The 23,269-nt window shown below is 50.0% G+C and overlaps 2 protein-coding genes across 2 annotated transcripts; both read left to right on the top strand.

Moving 5' to 3' along the window:
• Nucleotides 1-2,012: 2,012 nt before the first annotated feature.
• LOC142558521 (uncharacterized) lies at nt 2,013-3,902 on the top strand (the record flags this gene model as incomplete). Its single annotated transcript, XM_075670654.1, has 1 exon — nt 2,013-3,902. A coding segment is annotated over exon 1 (1,710 nt), but the record flags the coding sequence as incomplete, so codon positions are not given.
• A 9-nt stretch (nt 3,903-3,911) lies between these two features.
• On the top strand, nt 3,912-18,628 carry LOC142558522 (uncharacterized). The gene is made up of 3 exons (XM_075670655.1): nt 3,912-8,293; nt 14,141-14,145; nt 15,265-18,628. Exons 1-3 carry the CDS (start codon nt 3,966-3,968, stop codon nt 16,281-16,283), a joined length of 5,352 nt encoding a protein of 1,783 aa, XP_075526770.1. The 5' UTR covers nt 3,912-3,965; the 3' UTR covers nt 16,284-18,628.
• The last annotated feature ends 4,641 nt before the right edge of the window (nt 18,629-23,269 follow it).

Here is a 23,269-nt window from a genome sequence, read left to right on the forward strand (position 1 = left end):
CATGTTGTATATTCGGTCTCACTGGACGTTCTCTATCGTCGGACGTTCGAGCTCTGGTTCCAGGAGAGGCACCAGACCGTCGCGGCTGGGAATCGAACCAAGGTGTTCAGCGTACTAGAACGCCTTAGCCACGATGCAACCGCAGCGGCTGAAGAGACGGAGACACTGTTCACGTACGCAAGCGCACAGCCAAACGCAACTCAGCTAGCATCTGTCAATACCGTAAACGCCATGCGGGCAAAACTCTCATCCTTGAAAAGCATATGAGCTGACTCGGCACCCATTATATCACTACTATACAAGCCTGTCCGCTCGTCACCACAGTCACGACCGCATGCGATTCAACTACATAGGAGTTCTAGATTAACTAACTTGATTTCTAGGCCTACTCGATTAGAGAAATTTCTGAAACGACGCATACAGCGCCGCGTTATTAATTGTCCCTTCAAATTTCTCTGGTGTCTGAGTTTTACTTTGACGCTTCTAGTGTAAATATGTCGAAACGACTATCCCGAATCTTTATCGTGCTTAATTGAATCGAATACGAGTACTCAAGGGAAAAAAAAGAAAAGAAACGACCATCGGATATGGAATCGAATATCCAATATTTTCGAATTTTTAAGACCCCACATGGCAGCAAGAGGTTCTGCTAAGTCCGACGGCGCGAAATCGAATCCCGGCCGTGGCGGCCACATTTCCAGGGGCTCGAAATGCAAAACTCCCGCGTACGCGTGCCTTGCGAGCAGGTTAATGAACCCCAAGAGGTCAAAATTAATCCGGGGTCCCCCACTACGACATGCCTCATGATCATATCACGGTCTTGGCACGTAAAACCGCCGAAGTTATTTTCTAAAGCAACATGAAACATGATGTTTAGCGCGAAGTACGTTTGGTAAAATAAGATCAGGCTCTTGTGGTGCATTAATTGACACGTCCAGACGAAAACATTCCCAAGTGAACGTCTGGAAAACTGGGGATATTGTAAATGATGAACTGCTTTCAATTGTACGGGGCATCACAGCAAAGGCTGTAACAAAACTGGGTAACATCACGTCACTGGATGTACGTACAGCGTTGTGTTTGTTGAAGCAGATAAGTGCAATAATGCAGCCCCACACATTTTCTAAAAGGACGCAAACATCGCGAGACTCGTCAGGTAATAAATCGGAACAAATTCGAAGATAAACTGCGTAAAATCGCGTCATACTAATCGAACGACTGGAACTTATTGAGCAGAAATTGAACATCCCGGTTATTCATACAGGTAGCACACTGCCCCTGAGCAACGAACACAACTATCATGCAGCAGAATCATCCGGGACGCACCTCGGGTCCATTGTATTGTTTTCCCCCGAGACGCCTCAGCTTTTCATCTCTTGTATAGTCGACAGCGACGGTTATTGGAACAATGGATTCTCCAATCGAATACGTACGACTCAAATCGCGGGGACTCTTCGATTCGTATTCGAGATTTAGAATATTCGTGCAGCCCTATTGGTTTACCAATTTCCTGGTGCACCTGCATAGAACATTCCTCGCATTCTGACCGCATTTATCTCCACAGTGTTCCTGCTCATCCATCTTGTAAAGCCGGTTTCGTAGCCATTAAATCATTAACGCTGAATAACAAGAGCGTGCCTCTTTGCTCTCACTTTTGCAGATGCTCCTCAACTGCAAGCAACAATACCTCATTATAGCCACATGCGCAAACACACGCGAGCCAGTCAACGATTTCCCTTTGCTTAAAATAAGCGTCAACAGTTCGGAGGCATTCTGGGGGCGGTAACATCCGCCGCTCTTATAGCTCCGTATCATTTTCTGCCAGGACCGTACAATTTCCTGCCGCGCTGCAAGTCTGATCACATCTCGTGTCCTTGGCCGTGGCTGTCTGAATTACGCTGCTCCTATCATGGTTCGCAACGGGGAAAAAAAAAGACGACGGAAAAAGTGCTGTGACTGCTACGCCAATCTTCCTTCTAACAGCCGCGTCTCCATGTTATCAAAGTAAAGAAAACACGGCGCCCTCTGACGCGAGAAAGTTGGTTGAGGCCCGCGGCATCAATCGACGAGCTCTCCCTCCTAAAGCGGCTGCGAAGCCCCGCGTGACAGGTCGACTAGCGCAAGGGACGCTTTAGCACAGCAACATAATATTGGTCCGGTCAATATCTTCCTGTGAACGCAAAGGGGCCAGCATGGCCACCCCACGGCGCGGCAAGCTTACATTGCGGCGGTCAGTGTTGGCTTCGGCGTTCATCTTCGTCGCAGCACTGGAAACCGTAGCGCCTCTCTCGGTGACCAAAGTGGTGGACACAAGCTCCTCATGCTCAGACAAGCAGTTCAAGTGCGTCGCAAGAGGGAACTGCATCCCGGGATGGTGGCAGTGCGATGGAACGTGGGACTGCAGAGACGGATCGGACGAGCAGGACTGCCACGCAAACAGGACGTGTCTCGAAGATCAGTTCAAGTGCGGACAAGGCGGTCACTGCATCCCGGTCACCTTTCGTTGCGACGGTGAACGCGACTGCGAAGACGGATCCGACGAGGCCAACTGCACCTCGGCGGAGAACTGCAAACAGGCTGGCTTCGCTTGCAGGGATAGCGGAGAGTGCATACCTGTGCTCAAGCGTTGCGACGGTGAGCGGGACTGCGAAGACGGCTCGGACGAAGAAAGCTGTACGTCCGCACGCGCTTGCTCGGAAACAGAATTTGCCTGTAAGGACAACGGTCAGTGCATATTGGCAACGTGGCGGTGCGACAGTGACTCCGATTGCTCGGACCACTCGGACGAAGAGAACTGTACGTCTGCACACACTTGTTCGGAAACAGAATTTGCCTGCAAAGACAATGGTCATTGCATATTGGCAACGTGGCGGTGCGACGGTGAACGCGACTGCTCAGACCGCTCAGACGAAGAAAATTGTACGTCTGCACGCGCCTGTTCGGAAATAGAATTTGCGTGTAGGAACAACGGTGATTGCATATTGGCAAGGTGGCAGTGCGACGGTGACCCCGACTGTTTGGACAAATCGGACGAAGAGAACTGTACGTCTGCGCGCCCTTGTTCGGAAGCAGAATTTGCCTGCAATGACAACGGTCATTGCATATCGGCGACATGGCGATGCGATGGTGACCCCGACTGCTCAGACCGCTCAGACGAAGAGAACTGTACGTCTGCACGCACTTGTTCGGAAACACAATTTGCCTGCAAGGACAACGGTCATTGCATATCGGCGACGTGGCAGTGTGACGGTGACCCCGACTGTTCAGACCTCTCAGACGAAGGAAACTGTACGTCTGCGCGTGCTTGTTCGGAAACAGAATTTGCCTGCAAGGACAATGGTCATTGCATATTGGCAACGTGGCGGTGTGACGGTGACCCCGACTGTTCAGACCGTTCAGACGAAGAAAACTGTACGTCTGCGCGTGCTTGTTCCGAAACACAATTTCCCTGCAAGGACGACGGTCATTGCATTTCGGCGACATGGAGATGTGACGGTGACACCGACTGCTCAGACCGCTCAGACGAAGTTAACTGTACGTCTGCGCGTGCTTGTTCGGAAACAGAATTTGCCTGCAAGGACAATGGTCATTGCATAATGGCAACGTGGCGGTGTGACGGTGACCCCGACTGTTCAGACCGTTCAGACGAAGAAAACTGTACGTCTGCGCGTGCTTGTTCGGAAACAGAATTTGCCTGCAAGGACAATGGTCATTGCATATTGGCAACGTGGCGGTGTGACGGTGACCCCGACTGTTCAGACCTCTCAGACGAAGGAAACTGTACGTCTGCGCGTGCTTGTTCGGAAACAGAATTTGCCTGCAAGGACAATGGTCATTGCATAATGGCAACGTGGCGGTGTGACGGTGACCCCGACTGTTCAGACCTCTCAGACGAAGGAAACTGTACGTCTGCGCGTGCTTGTTCGGAAACAGAATTTGCCTGCAAGGACAATGGTCATTGCATAATGGCAACGTGGCGGTGTGACGGTGACCCCGACTGTTCAGACCGTTCAGACGAAGAAAACTGTACGTCTGCGCGTGCTTGTTCGGAAACAGAATTTGCCTGCAAGGACAATGGTCATTGCATATTGGCAACGTGGCGGTGTGACGGTGACCCCGACTGTTCAGACCTCTCAGACGAAGGAAACTGTACGTCTGCGCGTGCTTGTTCGGAAACAGAATTTGCCTGCAAGGACAATGGTCATTGCATATTGGCAACGTGGCGGTGTGACGGTGACCCCGACTGTTCAGACCGTTCAGACGAAGAAAACTGTACGTCTGCGCGTGCTTGTTCGGAAACAGAATTTGCCTGCAAGGACAATGGTCATTGCATATTGGCAACGTGGCGGTGTGACGGTGACCCCGACTGTTCAGACCGTTCAGACGAAGAAAACTGTACGTCTGCGCGTGCTTGTTCGGAAACAGAATTTGCCTGCAAGGACAATGGTCATTGCATAATGGCAACGTGGCGGTGTGACGGTGACCCCGACTGTTCAGACCTCTCAGACGAAGGAAACTGTACGTCTGCGCGTGCTTGTTCGGAAACAGAATTTGCCTGCAAGGACAATGGTCATTGCATATTGGCAACGTGGCGGTGTGACGGTGACCCCGACTGTTCAGACCGTTCAGACGAAGAAAACTGTACGTCTGCGCGTGCTTGTTCGGAAACAGAATTTGCCTGCAAGGACAATGGTCATTGCATAATGGCAACGTGGCGGTGTGACGGTGACCCCGACTGTTCAGACCGTTCAGACGAAGAAAACTGTACGTCTGCGCGTGCTTGTTCCGAAACACAATTTCCCTGCAAGGACGACGGTCATTGCATTTCGGCGACATGGAGATGTGACGGTGACACCGACTGCTCAGACCGCTCAGACGAAGTTAACTGTACGTCTGCGCGTGCTTGTTCGGAAACAGAATTTGCCTGCAAGGACAATGGTCATTGCATAATGGCAACGTGGCGGTGTGACGGTGACCCCGACTGTTCAGACCGTTCAGACGAAGAAAACTGTACGTCTGCGCGTGCTTGTTCGGAAACACAATTTGCCTGCAAGGACGACGGTCAGTGCATATCGGCGACGTGGCGGTGTGACGGTGACCCCGACTGTTCAGACCGCTCAGACGAAGAAAACTGTACGTCTGCGCGTGCTTGTTCGGAAACAGAATTTGCCTGCAAGGACAATGGTCATTGCATAATGGCAACGTGGCGGTGTGACGGTGACCCCGACTGTTCAGACCGTTCAGACGAAGAAAACTGTACGTCTGCGCGTGCTTGTTCGGAAACACAATTTGCCTGCAAGGACGACGGTCAGTGCATATCGGCGACGTGGCGGTGTGACGGTGACCCCGACTGTTCAGACCGCTCAGACGAAGAAAACTGTACGTCTGCGCGTGCTTGTTCGGAAACAGAATTTGCCTGCAAGGACGACGGTCTTTGCATATCGGCGACATGGCGGTGTGACGGTGACCCCGACTGCTCGGACCGCTCGGATGAAGAGAACTGTACGTCTCCACACACTTGCTTACCAAAGCAGTTCGCGTGCAAGGACAATGGTCGATGTATATGGACCAATTGGAGGTGCGATGGTGAACGCGACTGCTTCGATGGCTCGGACGAAGAGGACTGTAAGTCTACACGCTCTTGTTCGGAAACAGAGTTTGCCTGTCAGGGCAACGGTCATTGCATACTGTTAAAGTGGCGATGCGATGGTGACCCCGACTGCTCGGACCACTCTGACGAAGAGAACTGTACGTCTGCACAAACTTGTTCGGAAACACAATTTGCCTGCAAGGACGACGGTCATTGCATATCGGCGACGTGGCAGTGTGACGGTGACCCCGACTGTTCAGACCGCTCAGACGAAGAAAACTGTACGTCTGCGCGTGCTTGTTCGGAAACAGAATTTGCCTGCAAGGACAATGGTCATTGCATATTGGCAACGTGGCGGTGTGACGGTGACCCCGACTGTTCAGACCGCTCAGACGAAGAAAACTGTACGTCTGCGCGTGCTTGTTCGGAAACAGAATTTGCCTGCAAGGACAACGGTCATTGCATATTGGCAACGTGGCGGTGTGACGGTGACCCCGACTGTTCAGACCGCTCAGACGAAGAAAACTGTACGTCTGCGCGTGCTTGTTCGGAAACAGAATTTGCTTGCAAGGACAACGGTCATTGCATATCGGCGACGTGGCAGTGTGACGGTGACCCCGACTGTTCAGACCGCTCAGACGAAGAAAACTGTACGTCTGCGCGTGCTTGTTCGGAAACAGAATTTGCCTGCAAGGACAATGGTCATTGCATATTGGTAACGTGGCGGTGTGACGGAGACCCCGACTGTTCAGACCGCTCAGACGAAGAAAACTGTACGTCTGCGCGTGCTTGTTCGAAAACACAATTTGCCTGCAAGGACGACGGTCATTGCATATCTGCGACGTGGCGGTGTGACGGTGACCCCGACTGTTCAGACCGCTCAGACGAAGAAAACTGTACGTCTGCGCGTGCTTGTTCGGAAACAGAGTTTGCCTGCAAGGACAACGGTCATTGCATATCGGCAACGTGGCGGTGTGACGGTGACCCCGACTGCTCAGACCGCTCAGACGAAGAAAACTGTACGTCTGCGCGTGCTTGTTCGGAAACAGAATTTGCCTGCAAGGACAACGGTCATTGCATATCGGCTACGTGGCGGTGTGACGGTGAGCCCGACTGCTCAGACCGCTCAGACGAAGAAAACTGTACGTCTGCGCGTGCTTGTTCGGAAAAAGAATTTGCTTGTAAGGACAACGGTCATTGCATATTGGCGACGTGGCGGTGTGACGGTGACCCCGACTGCTCAGACCGCTCAGACGAAGAAAACTGTCCGTCTGCGCGTGCTTGTTCGGAAACAGAATTTGCCTGCAAGGACAACGGTCATTGCATATCGGCTACGTGGCGGTGTGACGGTGACCCCGACTGCTCGGACCGCTCGGATGAAGATAATTGTACGTCTCCACACACTTGCTTACCAAAGCAGTTCGCGTGCAAGGACAATGGTCGATGTATATGGACCAATTGGAGGTGCGACGGTGAACGCGACTGCTTCGATGGCTCGGACGAAGAGGACTGCAAGTCTGCACGCTCTTGTTCGGAAACTGAGTTTGCCTGTCGGGGCAACGGTCATTGCATACTGTTAAAGTGGCGATGCGATGGTGACCCGGACTGCTCGGACCACTCTGATGAAGAGAACTGTACGTCTGCACACACTTGTTCGGAAACGGAATTTGCTTGTAAGGACAATGGAGATTGCATTTCGGCGACATGGAGATGTGACGGTGACCCCGATTGTTCTGATGGTTCGGACGAGCATGTTGCCACGTGCAACGAAGGTTTCGTCTGCCCAGCCAACAAATTTCTTTGCAAGTCTCTCGGTCAATTTGTGTGTCTTCCCACCGAGCGGAGGTGCAACGGCGATATTGACTGTGACGACGCCGTGGACGAGAAGAACTGCACCCGACCTCAAACGTGCTCAGAGAAAGAGTTCACCTGCACCGACAGAGCACAGTGCATACCTGTAGCGTTGCGCTGTGACGGTACACGCGACTGCGTAGACGGTTCAGACGAAAATTTTGTGGGCTGCCTAAGTGAGGCACCATGCCCGACGGACCAATTCGCTTGCAGACGCACGCAGGAGGGCTCGGTGACGTGCTTACCTAGAACGTTGCTGTGCGACGGTCACACACAGTGCCACGACGGCTCCGACGAAGTCGGCTGCGAGAACCGAATCTGCGAAGCCGGAGAGTTTCGTTGCAAGACCGGGCGTTGCGTTCCCCAGCAGTGGACCTGCGACGGCAAGCCCGACTGCCCGGATGGATTGGACGAGGACGTAATATTATGCAACGTGTTCATGTCAGTATGCACTCCGAACCAGCTGCCCTGCCTCTCGCACCACCACCGCGTTACCTGCGTCGACGAAGCGCAAAGGTGCGACGGACATGTGGACTGCGACGACGGCAGCGACGAGAGGCTGAACTGCGCCAGGTTGGCCTTCCACTGTAGAGGAAGCCACTTGCGGTGCGACAACGGCAGGTGCGTACCGAAGCCCTGGAGGTGCGACGGTGAGGATGACTGCTTCGATGGAAGCGACGAGAAAGGCTGTGCCAGCACCGACGAGGGACGTTCCCAGAATTGCTCGGTCGACGAATTTTCGTGCTCCTCGGGTTCGGAGTGCATCCCACTGAACTTGCGTTGTGACCGCCGCCCCGACTGCCCCGATGAGTCCGACGAGCGTGACTGCCCTTCAGAGATGTCCAATTTCGTGTGAGGCGACGGATGTTGCATGGCTACAAGCTTGATGTGTTTTTGCGTGTACGTGTGTGTGTGTGTGCGTCGTTGTTTGTGTCCCAAATGCACATTGTCTTCGACGAATGTGTTAACGGAGTTGTGCTTACCGTCTGTGTGACTCTGGCTACCCGAAGATTAAGTGTTGTCTGGTTCCTCGCGTCAGGTCTCAACGGCCAACTACGGGATCGGCCGTTTTTTGTACTCTCAGCTAGCTTTAAGTTTTCAGTTGCCGAGAAACGCGAAGCACTCCCGCTGCTAACCCTCAATATATGAGCCCCAACAGCAGGACTCAGTCGTTAGATTGTAGGGTACCTCTATGATTGTTTCTGGTTCAGCGAGTCCTGCAGGAATCGTAAAACTGTACAGGAAGTGTTTGACCAAAAGAAAAAAGAACGGCACCGTTTACGTCAAATTAGATATTTCATGAGGACTTGGAGCACCAGATCCCTTGTTCGGCTATAATATTTTTTTTAAAATATAGCACGTTGCATAGCTCTAAGATTATACATCTGTGCCACAGCTTCGGAGCGCGCCGCCTAAGGCATATAATGTTCCTTTTGACGCGCGTTAATAATTTTCGAATTCAATTTGGTTATTCCTCAGCTGCAAATTGAAAATTTTTAAGCTTTCAGTAACGTAAACTTCCTCCAGTCTGCTGAGTTCACGGCGGAAAGGTGCAAACGGTTCTGGTGGACTGCAGTTGAAATTCTACAACTTTCCTCAATTTCTGTTTCAAACACATATATAGGAATTTTGTCCTTACCAGAACAAAGCTCAAGCCAGCAAATGTCAAACCTCTGATAAGCCCAGTGAGATGTCACGAAGGTATTCTTGAAAACACTCCGTTTTATTCGCATTTCACGCTTCCGCGATTAATAGCCCATAGTCGAAATTAAGATCGCAGGCAGCATAATTTCTTAGATACATTGCAAACAGTCGGACTTGACAAGTCTTGATGGAAAGCCGTTGTTGGCGTTATTAAAAACTGGAAGAGCAATTTTAAGCGTTTTTTTATTCTTGTGTCTTGGAAATGTTCTGAAAGCTTTCGTTCCATGTTTGTTATGTTAAATTGCAATGTAAAGCTTTGCTACGTCTAATAAATCACCTACTTCAATGGTCCTCTTTCTCTACAGCATTTACAGCAACCTAACAAGACAACTGACATGCTAAGCTTTGTATAAAGCAAAGTGTGATTTCTAGTTGGAGTGCCGATGAACCCTAGACGTTGCTTGCTTCTTCAACACGCAGAAAAAAAAATGACAGTGCGTATGCATACACGACGATGACAAAAGCCCTCTACGCTTTCAGCAAATGTTTCCAGCCTTCTTCTATCGGCAGATTCCTTGCAGTACGTGGGTACCCCCAAGTGCAAAAGTTTTCGGAGCAGAGCATCTCTAAAAAAAAGGAGGTACCCTCACGTTCAAAGCAGTGGTCCTCGAATGAAAACGCGCTGTGGGTACATCCCCGCATGACCACCACGTTGTTCATGTAAATGTTAGGCTGTTTGATTGGTTCATTGATTGATTATTTTTATTGACACTGAAAGAAAATGTCACACAAGGTACACAAGACTTGTTTCGACCCCATGGCCGTAAGTACTGGGTCCAATTATGACACGCATTCGCGTACACACAGCGTTCAGCGGCTCGTCAACACATAATACTCACAACAAATGCACAATGTAAACAAAACGACATTGAAAACTAGGTTATTGTCAGCAAATCCGCTAGATATGGACGCTACCTTGAACGAGAGTGTTCATTTTGAAACGGCAATTTCGTCACAGACGTAGTTTAACATCATTGGGTATTGTGTACCAAATGGGAACCCTAGAAAATTCTATTAACCACTGCTCATATTCGTTTCTAGCAACTAGCAGGTTAAAACGATTGTTAGCTGCAGCCCCTGTGCTACATGTAGGCAGTTTAAATGCGCTGAATGATATGATTCGTCATTTCATAACACGATGGGAAAAACAATGAATGAAATTGTTTTCCCAGATAACCAGAAATCAAATAAAAATAAAGAAACATACATTCGCCCCCCTCTAAAACACAGTGCGCGTTTAAACCACAGTGCTAGTGTACAACCTTATAAGACACGCCTTGATGGTTTTCAATACTCGTTCTTTCCTTCGTGTATTAATATATGGAATGGCCTTCCGGACTGCACTGTAACAGCACAAGATGTTAACGAATTTTATACTTAACTAGAATTGTATTACAGGCAACGGGATAATTAAGAATTGATCATGCTTACCGTTATTCTGTGTATAATGTGTATACTTGTTCATCCTCCCTGTAATTTGTGTTTGACTATGCGTTGTATAACGTTGTATTGTCAGTGCTGAAATTTATCTTTTTTTATTTTAGCAATTCCTCTCCTGTAATGGCCCTCATGTGAGGGTTACAGTATTCCTAAATAAAAAATATAATAAAAAGAGTATGACGAACTGGTGAGTAAACTTGCCTTTTGTGAATTGCGTGATACTAAAACTTGTTTCTGATCGTGCCCATTGAAAGAAATGGTGGCTTCCAGCACTTCATTCGCAGCAAAGCAGAGCGCAGCCCTTGTACGGTCATTTTGTTTCTTCGCTAAAGACTGAGCAGCCAAGGAGATTTATTCTGCCCCAGCACCCTCCTGCATGAGGCACAAGTACAGATCGCATGCCGCAGTAAAGAACCGCGTAGCTATTCGAGACTAGACATCTCAGCACTGGGGAGGAGAACGGACTTGAAAGAACGTCCCTACGTTACTGTCATAGAGAAATCCACTATTGTTTTCCACCTGCGCTACTGTATTGAAACACAGGTTGAAACGAATTTTCATCAGCTCCCTCACTCACCCATCTGCGCCTTCACTGAAACGTTAAACTTAACAGCACCCCATCGGTGGTAATTTTCTCCCTGTAGTTCGCAACGATGTTTGATAACTGTGAGAAGAGCAGGACAGATAAGATCAAAAAGAAGATTACGTAGAAGACGCAGGAAAGTAAGGATTGATAGCATGAGTCGTACGCGTACGTTTATTGTATAACGTGAACAACCGAGGTGGCGTCCGGTTGGCTACCCTGCACCTGGGGATGCAACCTCCGATGAAGTCAGTTCAGTACGAGTTGTACGCAAATGATACGCACTCCGCAACAATTCCGTGTTTTTTTAGCGTTCGAACAACAGCAAAACAATTGGGAATTTTGGAATGGCGTAAAGAGTTTCTCAGTAGAAAGTCGGTTACGTCTGCAACATCAGAACCCTTCCTCCATTTTTTTTTCTCGTGGAATGATCCCAAGCAAGAACTCGTCCGTAAATGTATAGCGCCTCTAATTTCAGCGCGGTCGACTCGGAGTTCAGGTTGATGTGGTGGCGAAAGTAAAGCACAGCCCGGGCAGCTCTTCCCAGTCCGGACCCTGCCCGATCACGAAAGTACCGTGCACTAGTGCACCGGAGCCACGTGACCGGAGCCACGTGACCGGAGCCCAGCCTGGTGTTCTCAAAGCCTGCCCATACCCGGCCCAGCCTTCCCCAGCCCTGTTTGGCCCTTTAGCGATTCAGCCTGAGCAATGCATGGTTCTGTTATCGGTTATTGTGAAGATACCCCCAGCCGCACATACATTCTTTCCTAGAAGCTGTGAAGTTTTCCACTGGAGTTGGCGAGGATAAGTGAACTGGTAAAAGAGGGAGAAGGGAAAATACATCCTCTGTTCGTTTCGCTCATGCGTTAATGGGTGATGTGAGTGCCCTTACAAAATTCTGCCAAGTAGTTGTACACAGCAATGTAAGCACAGATGGCTACACCTGTACGCACAGCTGGCCCTTCCATCTAACTCTTAAATCTCGAATTCAAGCGAATAAACTTGGCGGGAATGCAAATTTAAATGCACCTGTCTATTGGCTTTCAGAATTCTGTATCACACTGCCGAGCTCTTCTAGCTGTATTGTATATAAGCGGGGGATACGCAAGCATAATTCTCGCATGCGGCCATATTTTAGCATGGAACAAGGATTTTTATTTCTCTATTTAGCTTCATTTTCTTGTTGTCAATTTTTCAGTCAGGAATTTATCTGTCTCTTTCTTTTTTAATATGAATAAATTTCAGCTCTGTCTATTGTTCTTTCAACATGCGAGGTGTTGTTAAGCACAGAGTGGGGCATAGCACACGCAACGTAACTTCCATTTCGTTTCTTATCAAGTTAGAATGTATTTCTTTGTTCACGCTAATTCCCAGCGAGCACGCGTAGTGCCAGAACGAACACAAAGCTATAAACACGAGGCATATGCATCCCTGAATGTGTCAAAAACTCCATAGAAACGAAAAAGAAAAGCACTCAGAAGATTTTCTTCATGCATTCCGTTTTATTTTCCACATTTCTTTCGCGAACGTTGCCAAGTTTCACAGCATCCGCGCTGGTTTGCAGTACGTACGTAATAACACTGAAAGTCTGAATTCAGTTATGTCGGACTAATGCGAGAAACTATGGCACGTTATTCAATTAACTCCCTTGAAGTAAAAAATAAGGAATTAAATGGATACGAGAGGCGAGTTGCACTGCTTATCTATAGTTGAAGATATCTATCTACCAACATTGTGTGTCCCCTTCTTTTGTTTATTCTGTTTGGTGCCCACTACACCACTGTAAAGCCACTCTTTAGACTCGTCCTTCGCCACTATTCCCTATATATACCTGGCTAACGCGCATACCCTTACTGTCCCGTGGGAGGCTGTCACCCATCTCACCACCAGCATTCGAGCTTCGCGTAGCCCGTCTCTCCCGCAAGTGCGAAGTTCACCTCAAGAAATCCGAGGCTTTAAGAACCTGGAAACTATGTCATGCAGAGTTTACCCAGAGTAGCGAAGACGCAAAATGTGGGGCGTAGGTGGATACGGGTAGCCAGTGGTACCGTGGTTTTTCTTATTTCTTTTTTTTAAGAAACAGGGTGTCACCGCTACTGTGTCGGGGCCTGCATGTACGCAGCTGGAGGGGGTGTTCTGTAAATGTCCACCTAGTGGGACATTTACATTTCGTTTGCTGCTGCAGTTGTGATTGGCTGGGCTTCAGGAGGCAGGCGTCCTCAGCCAATTAGCACTTGAGCAGCAGATGAAATGAACACATCCTCTAGGTAGACAGTTAAAGAACATCCTTCCCCCCCCCCCCCCATCTGCTTTCTCGTAGGCTGACAGATGCCACTGACCGAAAATTCCGTGAATGTGGCAATATTTATAGTCGACAGTCTTGCGAAGTTACAAATGCCATAACGGGGCCTGTTGTGGGCCCAATCAAAGCCCGAGCGTGACCAGAGCCCGAGGATGCAACGCCCGATCTCGGTTCGGGCACGCATGGAAGCTTGTGTATCCGTGAAATCTACGTATATCTACGTATATCTAGGTATATCTATACGTATATGTATGATCTGCGTATATCTACGCGAAATTTTGACTGGCTATACCACCGACAGTTATCGCAGAATGTAAACGCAAGGTATTAAAACAAACCTTAAGATGTATTTGCAGCGAAGGTTCGGCTGGCTCCCGCAACTCATGCAGCAAAAAGACGCAAGGTTCTCAGAAATTTTTGTCACGTGATTTCTGGCACTTACGTGAGATTTCGCATGGAGATTTCGCGTGGATGTAAGTGCTGGGCGTATCTTACGCAACGCCAGCCGGCCCCCCTCCCCCTGGTTTCTTCTTTCATATCTCACAGACACAGGTTGGACACGATAGAAAACACTCGAGGGGGCCTCTCTGCGAGAGGAAACTCGCTGCCTAGCCTCTCAAGGCCAGGCAAAGAAGAGATTGTGCGTTTTGCTCATATTTGTGTCTTTTAGGTTGCGTACAGATGCACTTTAAGAGGCCTATATAGACTATATAGACTATTTAGCGTGTGTGCGTGTGCGTGTGCGTGTGTGTGTGCGTGCGTGTGTGTGTGCGTGTGTAAAAACTGTAACCATTACCCACGCTCTGCAGACCGTACAGACTGGACTCGAGACGCAGCAAAATAATGTGTTACGTGGTTATTGTATCTTCGCATGCCATCTTCGTGCCGTCATTGTCAACTTTTATCTTCCTTTTCTTTCTTTCTTTCTTTTTTGCAGCTGTTGTCTTTTTGCCACCTCTTCTCTTTCCGCTGTGCAGAGCAGCAGACCGAAACATGCCTCAAGGAGAATTCTTAGGCTTTTCGGTAATAACTAAATTATCTTGGCTCTCTCTGTCTCTCTGCACTATGGCGTGGAGAATCAGCAAAAGATTGCACACCCCTTGCAACACTGAGTGAACGTCCAATGTTCTCAAGAGCTACCTGATACTCACTAGGGCAAGGTTTTTCGAAAACGGAAGTTGACTTGCTGCCTTAGACTGCAATCAACTTTATGGCCTCGGACGAGACGCTACAGAGAATGCTTACACTTCTTGCGTAGAGGGAAGTGTTATGTTACTCACCCTCGCGAACGCTTACAAAGAGATAATTCTCGAGCGTTATGTCAACGGTCGAGACGACAGAGAGATTTCTCAGGCTCTCAATTCTGTTCAAGGTATGGGTTCCTATGCAAACATCGCACATTCTTTGCCCACATATGTGGTCTGCAATGAGCAAGCTCGTAACTCCTCACAACTTCCTCGTTGCTTGGCTCTCGCTCAATATGCGTGAACCCGTCACTTCCTTTCATCTCGGCCAATCACGCAACACTGACGGGCTCAAAAGAGAGTGACGTCCCCTCGCCTTACCAGGCGTCACGAAACGCATTGCAAGAAGACCGGAACAATAGGGCACGACGACTGCTCTGCGAGTCTCAGAGCTCAACCGACAGAAGCACGCGCCCGAGTTCGAGATCAGTCACAACCGTTCCGCAAACCAGACGTTTGCAAGCACGGCCCCACCGCTCGACGGCATCTTCAGCATTAGTGGTTCAGGCCAGGGTGTATACATTCTGCGAAGTTTTCTTTTGAGCACCAGCTGTCAGAGAGACCAGTGCCGTCATGTCTGCAATTCCTACAACCCTGCTGTCTCTGCTGGTCTTCCTCAGCGGTCTCGCCACAGCAGTGACCTACAGCGTTCAGCCTGCTCGAAAATGGGACCCTTGCTTGGCGAATGAGTTCAAGTGCGCAAGTAACGGCAAGTGCATTCGGGCGGCGTATCTCTGCGACGGGAGAAACGACTGCGACGACGGCTCCGACGAAAGCGGCTGCGCAGGTGGCCGCCGGTGTTCGGTGACGGAGTTCCGGTGCCAAAACGGCCAGTGCATCCCGAGCTGGCGGCGGTGCGACGGCAGGCCCGACTGCGACGACCTCTCGGACGAAGGCGAGGCAATGTGCGGCTCCGAGACTTGTCATCCGGACCACTTCGCGTGCAAGAACCGTGCCGGCGCTTGCATTCCCGCCGAGTGGCGCTGCGACCGAGTTCGCGACTGTGCCGACGGCTCGGACGAACAAGACTGCCCGAATGTGACCTGTTCGGAGGAGACGGAGTTCGCTTGCCGAAACGGCCGATGTGTCCTGCGGGGCTGGAGGTGTGACGGCGACGACGACTGCGGCGATGGGTCGGACGAAGAGGACTGTCCGCGTCGCACGTGTTCGTCTTCAAAGTTCGCGTGCGGCAGCGGCGAATGCATCCAGAGTGAGCTGCGATGCGACGGCCATCGCGACTGCCAAGACGGGTCGGACGAAGATTCGAATACCTGCCCAGCAAGGAAGTGCCACGACGATGAGTTTGCCTGTGGGCTTCCCGCTCACACCTGCGTTCCCGTGAAGTCTCGGTGCGACGGTGTCGAAGACTGCGCTGACGGATCCGACGAGAAGGATTGCAAAAGTTTAACCTGCGTCAAGTATGACTTTTCGTGCGCTAACGGCCAGTGCTTCAGGATTTTGACTCGCTGCGACAGCTGGGATGATTTGCCACTTCCGTTCACGCAGTCAGGAAAGACCATCGTGTCGTTCTGGAACCTATTGCGTGCTCCTCAATTCCCGCTGCGATGACCTTGAAGACTGCACCGCAGTATTCTCCAAGAAATGTTGAAGTGTAACCGGCTCCAGCGAGGAGCTGTAGGATTGTTGTGCTCCTACATAACGAGTGGGCAGGAGCAGTCACTGCTCGCTTCGAGGTTGCAATTTGGGGATGGTCCTAATGGCTGTTCATACCTGTTGGACGAACTTTATTTGTTCTACAGAATTAAGACACGTTGTCCCAGTGAAACTGTGTGATCAGTGCAGGCGAACGTGCGTTTCGAGGGTATACCGGTAGTGTGGAATTTCGCACTGGTAGCTGTCACAAAAATGAGCAAAGAAAAATCCTCCTTCAGATGTGCTACTTTCATATAGACTCATAATGGCAAAGCCTTTAGCGCAATTCAAAGAGACAGGGACGTGACAGCGTCACAGGACAGCGCTATCCTGTGTCTCCGTCACGTCTCTGTCTTTTTGAATTGCGCTAAAAGCTTTGCCATTATGAGTAAACCGTACCAACTAGCCCAAGAATCAGCCTTGTTGAATTTCATATCGACACACCTATTCAAGCACTATCTACACAATCGCAGTGCATCGAATGTATGTGTGCTAGTACCTCAAGAAAGTTGTGTCGACAACACGCATTCTCTATAGGCAAGTACATAACCATCTTTCAGCCCTTGAACAAGTGATGGCAGGCATCAGAATAAATACTTCATGTACAAAAATAATGCTACGTTGGTTATATTTGCTCGTGAATCATGTGGTTCGTGGCAATATTACATTTTCTTTCATCCTTTACAACAACTGCTTTTCTTTCGAACATGTTCAGCCTTGACCTGCTTTAGGTGACTTCATGCATTCGACTTTCTTGTCATTTTGGTGCGCAAGCTTTTCCAGAACCTTCCATGAGTTTACTTTTGTCATTCTGCTCCCAACACCGCTGTTTCTCGTAACACAGCGACAGTGAAATAAGCACGTAAATTGCACAGAGCATTATCAGTTGCTCCCGTGAGGGATCCTGCAGGATCTTCAATCTGACTGAAATTTCCTCCCATAGTGATCACGGTGTACCAGGGTAGTGCAGACGTTTACACACTAAAAGCGTCTATTGCGTAGTCGATGCACCCCCTGCAACAGGTCCAGGAAATAAAGTTGAGCACTTCGGTTTTAATTTTTTAATGCCTTGCTCGGTGTATTTCATTTCGATGTTTCGAAGCATACTGTATGTATTTCTTAACGATTATGCTTCGGGAATGTGAACGTTAATGGATATGTTTTAGGAATTTTATATAGAGGTATAAAGAACGTTTTTTATAGTACCTTAAAAAACTGAATAAATTCTGAGATATTGCGCGCCGAAACCACAATCTGATTATGATTCCCGGTAGAAATTTGACCACCTGTGGCTCTTTTATAAGAGTAACACGTGCTTTCAGTGAATTGCGGCATTACATCTGACCATGGAGGAGGGAAAACTAGGAGAGGCCTTATACCCCGTCCGCGCGCTAGGAGGAAAGTGTGGAGGAAATGACGTAGTACGTTCTCGTTATTGTTGCTGGTTTTTATTTCTTTTGTTGTAGCCGCCATGCCTTTCGGGCCACAATGGCGGCTTTGTTATGGTTGTGTGCGCTCACGCGTGTTGCTTCGTATAGGTTTCGTACCGTGGCAAAGGCGCCGTGTGGGCAGGTTCGCGTTTGTCTCCGTGTTTTACTGCGCTGTGTTATCTGGACCGTGCTCTCCCGGACGTTCCTGTGGCCAGGTGGGACAGGAGGAACTAAAGTTCGTCAAATGGACGCGCATGCAACGCTGTACGCAATGTATACCGCGCCACGGCAATGGCAAGGTCGAAGGAATATTCCCGGGAAATTGTGCCTTCATTGGCGGAATCGTGCCAACGTGCCATCGCAGGCCGAAACCGATGCGTTTCAGAATCTGTACAATGAACGCCTTGCAGGACAGTGATGCCGGCTTTTGACAGCGCATGGTGCATTTGCGGCACGTAGAACGTACGTTATGAATGCACAGTTCGTGTTCAGTAACAACTTGCTTTTGTGCATATTGAAACACAAGTTGCTTAACTGTTGCTTGTTCCTCGCAGTACTCGCGACAGCATGAGGTCTTTTAAGCAGAGCGCGTTCGAGGTTCATGCACACCTGCACAGGTGTACCTCAATACACGTGCTGATAGAGCGTTACGCAGAACATGTGCATTTTGCTGCGCTCGGCACCATGCGCCGGCCAGCCGACGCTTCATCCGGGAAGATGGGGAAAGAAGCGGCTGCTTTCACTTAAGGAACGAATCCTCCCTACCGGGGGCGTAGCTTATCTGAGCGCGCGAGAAGCGCGGGGAAGTGAAGGTATAGCGGATGCGCTGCAAGAGGATGCGCTGCAAGAGGATGCGCTGAGCAACGCCATCTTCCGGTTTCGCTTAGCTTCACACAGAGTGACGTCAGGACCCTTCCTCAGTAGGAGGGAGGGCCCTGGATTCAATCGCCACAACGCGATTGAATCCGTTGTGGCGGTCCAACTAGTGATAAAAACGTCAGAGCGCGCGGTAGGTTTTAATACTGCCTGTTGTTTTTTTTTTTTTATACACACTTGAAACCATTTGAAGCTCTTCAAGTAAACAAAAAACATGGCTACCACTGCGGCACTTTCGCGTAATGCCGCGCTCAAGTTTCTGAATTGTGGCATATCGAATCGCGATGTTGCGCTATGCGTGTCCGTTCGGCGAGCCGCACCACAGAATGCCTCTCAAGAGTGTCGGAAGTCGAAGGCAAATGTTGCAGGCCTCTCCGAACGGTGCGCGGCGTTGCTACACTGCCGACTGCTTTTGCGGTAAGGGCGCGCTGCGGTTCGTGTTGCAGTAAATTGCATAGTAGTGTCCGTTGTCATTTCAGAAGCTAAGCACGCATACCCTTCATTTATAAAGGGAGGCTAAAAGCTGTTTTGTAAGCATGTCGGTTCTCGTGTGAGAGATAAAGCAACGTTTAGTTTGAGTTGGAGTGCACCTTTCTCTTTCGTTCGCCGAGACATGTTTTACCGGTCGTGGTTGCTTAGTGGCTATGGTGTTGGGCTGCTAAGCACGAGATTTCGACGGGGGCGACATGCGAAAGCACACGTGTACTTAGATTTAGGTGCACGTTAGAGGACTCCGGGTGGCCCAAATTATTCCGGAGCCCTCCACTACGACGTGCCTTATAATGAGATCGTGGTTTTGGCACGTAAGACCCCATATCTTTTTGTAATAAGATCGTATGCGTCCGATGGCCTATATCGCTTGTTCGTGTTCGCAATACGCAGTGTTCGAAGCAGGGCCAGTGATTGGGAGCATAGCGAAGACCGCATGACCCGACTGCACATATCGGTATCAAACGCCAAAAGCTGGAACAAGCGCTGTTTGCAGTTGCTGCTGCTTTTCTTGGGAGAAGATAAATTGACAACGCACCGCGTTTCACGAGAGAACAGCATAGCACGTATACGTAGTAATTGCAATTCATCGTTTCTTGCGGGAGTCAGCGCCATCTGAGGCAATAAGCTCAACCGCGTTTGGACTGCAAGGATGACTCCGCTCCCGCAATGCGATTAATCGCGTGCATGCAAACTCTCACGCGTAAGCTGCCACTGATCCAGCGACAATGCAAATCAATAATGCTCGCATAACAGGGCAAAGTAAACACGGGCAAGGCCTCGGTGAAAAATGTGATGAATACATATCGCTTATTATCGCTCACAACGGTCAGTTTACTTCGGCCGAAGTATATAACCTGTAGCCTAAGTGCGCTGACGTTGGATCGTGAACCTCTCACAGCTCGCCCAAAGAGCAGAACACATGCCTTGCAGGAAACGACCGAAGCGAAACAATTGCATCCAGAGAAAAATGCGACCACAAGCAGAGCAGCTGAGCAGCTGCGGAGGCCTCCATCTGAGCAGCTAGCATCTGCCGGCCGAGCGCGCACCGAATAAAAACTACCGGTAACCAAACGTTTCGGCAAATCTCGAATTTCCTCCGTGATCTCGACGCGACAGGTGACGTGTTTGGCCGCCACTGTGGCTTGAAAGAGCGTTCGCTTGCCAAGGCTGGCTGCGTGACGTAATGCTCCCTCCTATCTTTTTCCTTCCTCCATGGTGGCTTGAAAGAGCGTTCGCTTGCCAAGGCTGGCTGCGTGACGTAATGCTCCCTCCTATCTCTTTCCTTCCTCCATGGTGGCTTGAAAGAGCGTTCGCTTGCCAAGGCTGGCTGCGTGACGTAATGCTCCCTCCTATCTCTTTCCTTCCTCCATGGTGGCTTGAAAGAGCGTTCGCTTGCCAAGGCTGGCTGCGTGACGTAATGCTCCCTCCTATCTCTTTCCTTCCTCATGGTGGCTTGAAAGAGCGTTCGCTTGCCAAGGCTGGCTGCGTGACGTAATGCTCCCTCCTATCTCTTTCCTTCCTCATGGTGGCTTGAAAGAGCGTTCGCTTGCCAAGGCTGGCTGCGTGACGTAATGCTCCCTCCTATCTCTTTCCTTCCTCCATGGTGGCTTGAAAGAGCGTTCGCTTGCCAAGGCTGGCTGCGTGACGTAATGCTCCCTCCTATCTCTTTCCTTCCTCATGGTGGCTTGAAAGAGCGTTCGCTTGCCAAGGCTGGCTGCGTGACGTAATGCTCCCTCCTATCTCTTTCCTTCCTCATGGTGGCTTGAAAGAGCGTTCGCTTGCCAAGGCTGGCTGCGTGACGTAATGCTCCCTCCTATCTCTTTCCTCCCTCCATGCATCCGACGAAGGTTATATGGCGGGCAGTGTTCCCAGGTTGGACAAGGCGGCATAGCCCAAAGCTAGAGGACTTGCAGCCCAAATGTAGCCAAACACAAAAAAGAGCAAGAAACAATTGTAGCCCAATATAGCCATTTTCATTTGCAGTTTTATTTGCATATACATTTTCACATTCTACTACGGCAATCCCTTTTTGTGCAACCCGTCGTGGCAAAAAGTACGCGCCGGTCGACCCTTGACATCAACAACAGCGACATCATGCGCTTGCACACACAATTCTTTGGTTCCGGCGAATCACTGCAGAAGGCGAACCTATCGAGATGAATCTTGAATGTAAACACGCGAAAAAAAAATTACAACCTTTACACTTTCTGAACATGGAATGGCAGCGAAAGCTGACGACAGTCAACGCGCTCAAACGAAAAGTGCTTTCGATGCCAATCCATCTTCACGGAGTAGAATGGTTGTCATTCTTTGCGTTGCGAGTCTGGCGTCGTTGCTCGTTGGGAGATGTCCGGGCCGGCCATTGCCACTTTCGTTCAGCCTCGCGGGAACGTTCATCGTCGGTGGTCGTTTTGCGCCGGCGCCGTTTACATTCTCGTTGCTGTTCCCTCCGGCGCTCCTCGTACACATGTTGTTCTTCGCGTATGCAAACTATACGCGTCCGCCCCATCGATAACGCAATTGTTTTTAGCGCCGATACCTCTCCTGCTTATATGCCGCGATAACCTGTCCTAGTTTTAATCTGTTCCGCATTCTGACATTTGCGCAGTCGCACTGCACCCGTAATTGGGTTTGTAGGAAATCGCTAAGTCCGCATCTGCTGCCGGACGCCCAAACAAACTACGAAGGGTTCGTCATGTACAGTTTGCGCTGTAGAAACTGGGAGAACGCTTCGCCTTTAAGAGGGGGAACGCGACAGCATTCCAAGATCCCCGACTGCTTCTCACGCTTCTTGGCAACTGCAGCTTATGTAAGCGTAATGCTTGCCTGCAAACGCCGGCGCCTAACCCTACGCACGAAGGCGGGCTTTCTGGTTCATTTTGTTTCTTTCCCCCGGAGTGGCGCGCGCCGCCGCTGCCGCGGATGCGAGCGCCATCGGTATGGTGTTGCAAGGAACCGAGCGCTCTGTTCCCACGAATGGCGAATTCGGCAAAACGCACCGCTGCACACCGCGGGGCGCCCCAATGCCCCGTTTCATCCAGCCATCCTCGACCCAGGGCGGCCCGGTGGGCGTCGGTGCGATTTGCCGGATTCGTCGTCAGGCAGACTTCAAACGGCAGCTGGAAAAGGGGTTTGTGCCGAGTTTCCGGGCAACAGAAATATGTTTTCTCGTACGTTCCAATTACAATGCGGCGCTATATCATGCCTGTAGGTTGTGTGCAAGTCGTACTTAAAGAATTTTCTGGGGCATTTGGAGAAATTCAGTTAGTTCGGTTAGGCCTATGCGCCACGCGCAGGGCCTGCGTGGTTCGGGATCATTTTTCCCGTACGGACAGCGGCGTCGACCCCAGGTGCCAACACCGGATTTTTTTGCGGCACGGTGCAGTTAACGCTGTCGCGTTAAAATTTATCTCACAGGTAAAGGAAAATGGCAGTAAAGCTTACCGTAGGACACGTGGAGCAAGTCGAAAGTTGTACGCGGTGCAACACTCGACCCAAAAACGATGGCCATGAACACACTGGAGCGTGCACTCTAAGAACAGTTTACACCCTTTGGCTTGCCCCTTCTGCCACACAAGGATAATCGTCATCTGCCTTGATGCGTTTCCTTTCCTTATCGCTGCAAGCCCGGAACTTTCCAGTGACGAACGGCACGCGCGTTATCAGAAGGGGCACTCCAAAGGGTGTAAACTGTTCTATGCTGATAACGCGCGTGCCATTCGTTACTGGAAAGCTCTGGGCTCGCAGCGATAAAGAAAGGAAACGCATCAAGGCAGATGACGATTATTTTAACGCGATAGCGTTAAGGAGCTCGTGTCGCAGAAAAGCCGGTGTCGTCGTCGGCGTTGGCCGTGAGCGATAAATCCCAGCAGGCACTTTATGAATATTTGTGTGGCAGAAGGGGCAAGCCAAAGGGTGTAAACTGTTCTTAGAGTGTGTAATCTACCCGTATTATCCTTCTTTTATGCCGGCGCCACGATCGCCCAACCCTGTTTTATTGCTCTCCCTTTCTGAGCATAGCCACGAACAGTGTACTGTGGAACACCCTCTATACTTCCAGGCTCATTCCGATGCCTGGTAATCGGGTGTGTGATGACTGAAGTC

Source organism: Dermacentor variabilis, chromosome 9, assembly GCF_050947875.1.
Source record: "Dermacentor variabilis isolate Ectoservices chromosome 9, ASM5094787v1, whole genome shotgun sequence".
Lineage (NCBI taxonomy): Eukaryota > Metazoa > Arthropoda > Arachnida > Ixodida > Ixodidae > Dermacentor > Dermacentor variabilis.

What these genes read in the sequence shown, in the direction of transcription:
- LOC142558522 (XM_075670655.1), top strand. Translation starts at nt 3,966, where the DNA reads ATGGCAACGTGGCGGTGTGACGGTGACCCCGACTGTTCAGACCGTTCA.